The 6092-nt window shown below is 39.2% G+C and overlaps 1 protein-coding gene across 2 annotated transcripts in view; it reads right to left on the bottom strand.

Moving 5' to 3' along the window:
- Nucleotides 1–6092, bottom strand: part of SWAP70 (SWAP switching B-cell complex 70kDa subunit) — a 126415-nt gene that overhangs the window by 61557 nt on the left and 58766 nt on the right. For both annotated transcript variants that reach the window (XM_006873001.1, XM_006873000.1), the window contains exon 2: nucleotides 4464–4604. In XM_006873001.1, the coding sequence (XP_006873063.1) occupies nucleotides 4464–4604 (141 nt within the window). The remainder of the gene's footprint in view (nucleotides 1–4463; nucleotides 4605–6092) is intronic.

Below are 6092 nucleotides of genomic sequence, written 5' to 3'. Positions count from 1 at the left end.
GAGTAGCTGGTAGTTTCGAACCGCTGACCTTAAGGTTCACAGCCTGATTCGTAACCACTATGCTACCAGAGCTCCTTAAGGGTAGGATTACACAGACAATTTTTATAATGACTGTCAGTAAGTTGCGCATATGTAAAAAGTTGAACTAAGAAGAGCTGTGTGATAGATATATTTACAACAACAAAAAAGAGTTGCTGAGGCTGACTACATCCAACCAAAAGCCTCATGGGATAGAGTTCCTTGGTTTAGAAGCTCAGGGTTATGGTTTCAGAGGACATCCCAGTTAATTGGCCTAATAGCATAGTTCGTGTCTCTGTTATACCCAGTCTTATAAGCTTGCAAGCAGCCATCAAGGCACAATTAGTTTCTATTCACCTGGAACAACAAAGAAAGAAGGGGAGTCGAGAACAGGAGAAGGATATGGAATGTGGCTGATTGCCTCCTTAATACTGTTAATAAATAACTGCCTCCTTTGCCATGAGACCAGTAGACCTGGATGGTGCACGGCAACCACTCCTGAACATTCTGATCAAAGATTCCATAGAAGAATCCTGAACAGAGGGGGAACATACAAAACAGAGTTTCAAATTCTCATGGCCTCCAGACTTCCTGAAGTCCTGAAGATTGAAAAAAAAAAAACCTGAAACTACCGCCGAGATCATCTTTAAACTGGAAACTAAAAATATTCCCTCAAGTCTTCTTAAAACCAAATAATAGTTTAATGTAACTAGTAAAGTATGTATGTCTGCCTTGAGCATTGTGCTCTTTTAAGAACACTCTACAGGAGATCAAATTGACAATAGCAACTAGAAAGATTAGATTGGAAGCTATAGGGCAATGAATTTATGTTAATGGCAAAGAAACCTCAGAAAAGAAGAATGAGAATAGTTGTACAACTCCCAAGAATGTAATCAATGTCACTGTTGTTGTTGTTGTTAAGTGCCGTCGAGTCGGTTCCGACCCACTAAATGGTACATATTTGTTGTTGTTGTGTGCCTTTGAGTTGGTTCTGACTTATAGCAATCCTGTATAGGGTATCCAAAGAGCAGCTGGTGAGTGTTGAACCACCAACCTTGCATTTCAAACTGACCTTGCAGTCCAGTAGTAGGACTCCAATAGTGCATATAGAAACTTGAATTGGTATTAAGTTTTGATCTGCATATATACTCTCAACAACAACAAAATAAATAAAACTAATTTTTTTTTTTTTTTTAGTTTTAAAAGTTCACAAGAGTTTTACTAAATACTTTTTTTAATTGGGGATAATACAAGACAGCAAGAAGTGGCAGCAGAACCAGGAGTCTGGTCCAAGATGGCACAGTGGGCTTTCTAGTCCATGGAGTGAGGTACTTACGCTATTTGTGCTAACCCACAGAGCAATATAACCAAAAACCTTTGGGCAGGCTTCCTGGCAGACAGAATGTCTTCAAACACCTGTTGGCAGAGCTAGGCTTGCCAAACAACAGAGCAAGAATGCTGAGTGCTTCTGGGCTTCCTGATGGAGAAGGGTGTCCCTCAGCACTTAATGGCAGAGATAACAAGCTTTGTAACACTTGCAAGAGCAGAGCAGGGGCCAGGACAAAAGGCTGAGGACTAAAGAAAGGCAAGGCTGAGAAGAGGCTGGCCTGACTGAAGAACTGTATCTGAGTTATTCCTGATCCTAAATTGTAAGCTTTTGCTTCCTTAATAAACCACATAACTGTGAGTATGATCTGCAAGTTCTGTGTAGCCATTATAACAAATGATTGAACTCAGCAGAGAAGTACCGTGCCATGGGAGGAGTTGTTGATATCAGAATTGGTAAAAAGTTTGGAGGGTGGAAGTATAATTGACCTCTACTTCATAGGAATTAGACTTGGGTTGTTGAGGCTGATAAAAATTCTTGCTGCTTGTGTTGCCACCATGATATTTTTCCCAATAAATATGTAAACTTTTTTTTAATGCGAGGACTGGCTTTTAAGTAAACTGGCCATTTAGTCAACGATCTTTAAACAAATAATCTAGACGAGTGCATCTCAACCATTGCTGTGTACATGAATCAGCTAATCATCTGTTGCTGTTGTTAAGTGATATTGAGTCAGTTCCAACTCACGTGACCCTATATAGGGTTTCTAGGAGTGGCTGGTGGGTTTGAACAACAAACTTTGTGGTTCAAACTGACCTTGCGGTCTGGTGCCTATCCTATAGCACCACACCAGGACTCATCTGAAGATCCTCTAAATGCAGATTCTGACTCAGTAGATCTAGGATAGGGCTCGAGGTCCAATATTTTTAAAGGCTGAGACTGGTAGTCTTTGCACATACTTTCAGAAATGAGAACTTGGAGCCATTGTTACTAAAAGGCTAGTGCCAGCGAAGTGGATGGCTTACAAGTTTTCATGAGGGAGTTCAGGTTCAGAGTGAGCAAGGAAAGGTAGAATCCCCAATGAATAGTTTCCATCTTGTCTACATGGGTCAGGTAAAAAGAGATGGGGATAGGATTCTTTTGATTTAATAGTAATTGTTATCATGAATAACTGCAATTGTCACAACTGTAAAGGTAGAAGTTTTGTAACAAAAAGGGGGAGTAGTTAATCTTACATTCCAGGAACAGAGGACCCTAGGTCCATCAAGAGGGAAGAGCATGAGCGGAATGTGGGATCCTAACAGGAGAAGGAGTGACACCAGAAACAGAGGCAATGGCATGGAGATATAGAGCATCTGAGAACTCTAAATTTATTACGAGAATGGCTGTGTGCTGATAGGCAAGGGGATGGTTTGCAAAATATGTCCTTTGGATGTTAAAATAAATGATTATATATTCCTGCATTTTTCGGTGTACATCAAATAAAAGGGATTGTAATTAGAACAAGATGCAATTGGTTGAGTGCAAAACTGATGTTCTGCCATGTTGAATATCACTCAATTCACAATAAAAGCTTTAAAAAAAAAGGCTAGTGCCAAGTAAGTGAATTTTCTAGGTGATTCAGGGTTATCCATTTAAACACCACCACACTGCGAATTTGATAATCCTTGCTGCAAAATATCTAATATATATATATATATATATAAAATGTACCCTATGAATTTTTAAATCACATTTTTACCTTTTCCAAATTATTACCATAAATTATTATTAATTACTGTACATTGCTATTTTTAAAAAATAAACTCGAGGCTATTAAGGAGGAGTCCTGGTGTGGCACTGTGGGCTAATGCATCATCAGACTGCAAAGTTGTTTGAACTGCAAGGTCAGTGGTTCAAACTCACCAGCTGCTCCTTGGAAACCCTATACAGGGTCACTATGGGTCGGAATCAACTCAAGGGCACTTACCAACAACATATGCAAATTACCTATGCACATCCTCCCATATACTTTTAATCATCTACAATACCTAAAACAAAGCAAATTCTATGTAATTAGACTTTTACACTCCCGCTTAGCTTTTGAGGAGTCACTCTGACCACTTAATTACTCTTTCTTCTTTCCTAATATTTTGGATTAGAATATTTTCAATCAGTAGAACCCGAGACCATGGAAGGCCAACTGCAAGTAGAGTATGACCCTATCAGTACAGAAAGAAAACACTATATAAAGGTCACAGAAGTGGATGTGTGAGGATACATGGTGTGTATTTGCATGTACACTTAAAAGGTCTGTAAAGACAGTCACCAAGCTGTTAACAGTGATTACTCCTAGAGCACATCAAAGTTTCGGTTGTTTTCTTCTTTTCGTGCATTACATTCAGCACATTTATGTGTTGACTTTTAATTATCCAAACTAAGGGAGAAAGTGAACAAGGCAGGGAGAATCAATGATCTATTTGGCTTCCAAACACATGGCAGGTTTTTGCAGCATCCTTACTCAAACATACCTCAGAGGAAAGCAACTGAGGAATGCCCTGAATAGTCTAAAATAAAATAAAATAATTTTAAAATACTATCTCTATAATAATTAGCATTCACATATTACCCCATCACACCCATCCTCTGAGCATAGTTGCCCGCACATGTGAAACTAGAATTTAAAAAATAAAAACAAACAAAAACCTTTGTTGTTGTTAAGCACCGTAGAGTTGGTTCTGACTCATAGCGACCCTGTATAAGGTTTCTGAGGAACAGCTGGTGAGCTTGAACCACCAACCTTGTGGTTCAAATGACTTTGCAGTCCAGCATATTAACCCACAGCACCACACCAGGACTCCAAAAGAGAGGATATATACAGATTGATACAAAACACAGTTCTTCATTTCAAAGTATGGTCCAAGTTGGAAAAATATCAAACCAACTTTCTGAGGAGAGTGGGGGAAAAGAAGGAATAAGAGCAGCAGCATCAGTCTCTCATCCTTTCCTTTCTGATTGATCACTTGATGCCTCACATATGAAGGCCTTAATCAGCTCACCAGCAAGGAGCTCAGTGGCCTCCTGAGGAATGCTGGACAAATCCAGCAACACTGCAAGTAAGAAAAGGTTAAAATCATACCTTTTCCAAAATGAACTTGTTTAAATATGGCATGTAGCCCTGATTGGAGACAGGGCCCTCATCATCATCCCTGAAGTGTTCTTCCAGGGCAACAGGGTCATGTGGAACCTTCAGCACTGTACATAGGTTGTGGGAAAGGACCTATGGGAAAAAGAGAGTAGTTTAAAGGCACCTATTAACCAACACCTGGACACTTTCACTATCTGAACACAACTTGCTACTCTTTGCCCTGGGTAGAAAAAGATGGAGAAGAAACTAGCAAATACAGGCTGAGAACTGCTAGCTTCCAGCTCCCTACTTGCAACCTCCACTTTGTTCTCCTTCCCTGCCCAGCTTTAGTTCCCTGCAAACAAGGCTCCATGCAAAATCTGTGAATATAATGCCACTTGTTGTTTTATTAATTGGCCTATATTAAAAAGAAACGGAAAAAGAACAAAACAATGTGTTCAAAATTAAACTTCTCCCCAAGTGGAAAAGGGTCAGCTAATTAGAGCTATAAAAGAAAGAGCCTGGTACTGGGCAGCTGGACTCGGGATTACTGGGCAAGTCACAATTTCTCTAGGCATCAGTTTTCTCATTTGTTCAATAGAAAGAGGCAAATTAGTACATGAATATAGGTCAACTATATTCATGAAGAATCCAATAAAAGGGGGGTGGGGGTGGGAGGATAAAAGGCCTGGTTTAGAATACAAGAAAAATCATTTAAAATATTTCAGAAAATACTAAAATACACACCCATCTAAGTATTAAGGCCACAGATAACTCCAGAATATGCCCATAAAACAGAAGCAGATGACCATATCAGCACGTGTCCAGAAAGGAAATAAAGTGACTGAGGCAAATGAGCTGGAAGTAGAACTACACTCCATACTGGAAGATGGGCAGGCTTTGGAAAAGCCTGAGAAGGAATTCAGAAAAATGATAATAAAATGTATCAAACACTATACAATGGAGTTGAGAAAAATAAGGAAGAAGTCCGGAAAGCACTACAGGAACAATCAAATAAGATAGATACAGCATTGGAAACAATTCAAAACCTACAGAAAGAGGTCCAAATGATTAAGAATAGAATATTAGAAATGGACAATACAATGAAAGGGCAAAGGAGTAGAACTGAAGAGATAGAAGCCAGAACTAGTGAGCTAGAAGATAAATCTCTCAACACTACTAAGATAGAAGCGCAAGCACAAAAAAGGATAAAAAAAAACAAAAACTGAAGAAGGCCTAAGATTCATGTTGAACAATAGGAAGAGGAATAACTTAGGAATTATCAGTATTCCGGAAGAGGAAGAATCACACAAGTCCACAGAAGAGATAGTCAGAGAGCTTCTGGAAGAAAATTTTCCTAACATCCCAAAAGGTGAAAAGATAAGTATTCAAGAAGCTCATCGAACCCCAGGAAAGATAGACCCTAAAACACAATCACGCTCTCCAAAATCAAGCTCTCCAAAATAATCAAGCTCTCCAAAATCAAAGATAAGGACAGAATCCTGAAAGCAGCTAGGGAAAGAGAAGTGTAATATACAAAGGCAAGCAAATCAAATTAAGCTCAGATCTTTCAACAGAGACCAGGCAGGCAAGAAGGCAATGGGGAGAGATATATAAAACCCTGAAAGAAAAAAACTGCCA

This window comes from Chrysochloris asiatica, unplaced genomic scaffold (genome assembly GCF_000296735.1).
Source record: "Chrysochloris asiatica unplaced genomic scaffold, ChrAsi1.0 scaffold00219, whole genome shotgun sequence".
Classification (NCBI taxonomy): domain Eukaryota; kingdom Metazoa; phylum Chordata; class Mammalia; order Afrosoricida; family Chrysochloridae; genus Chrysochloris; species Chrysochloris asiatica.
Note: the sequence above shows the minus strand (reverse complement) of the source record. Positions and strands in the feature narration are given on the sequence as shown.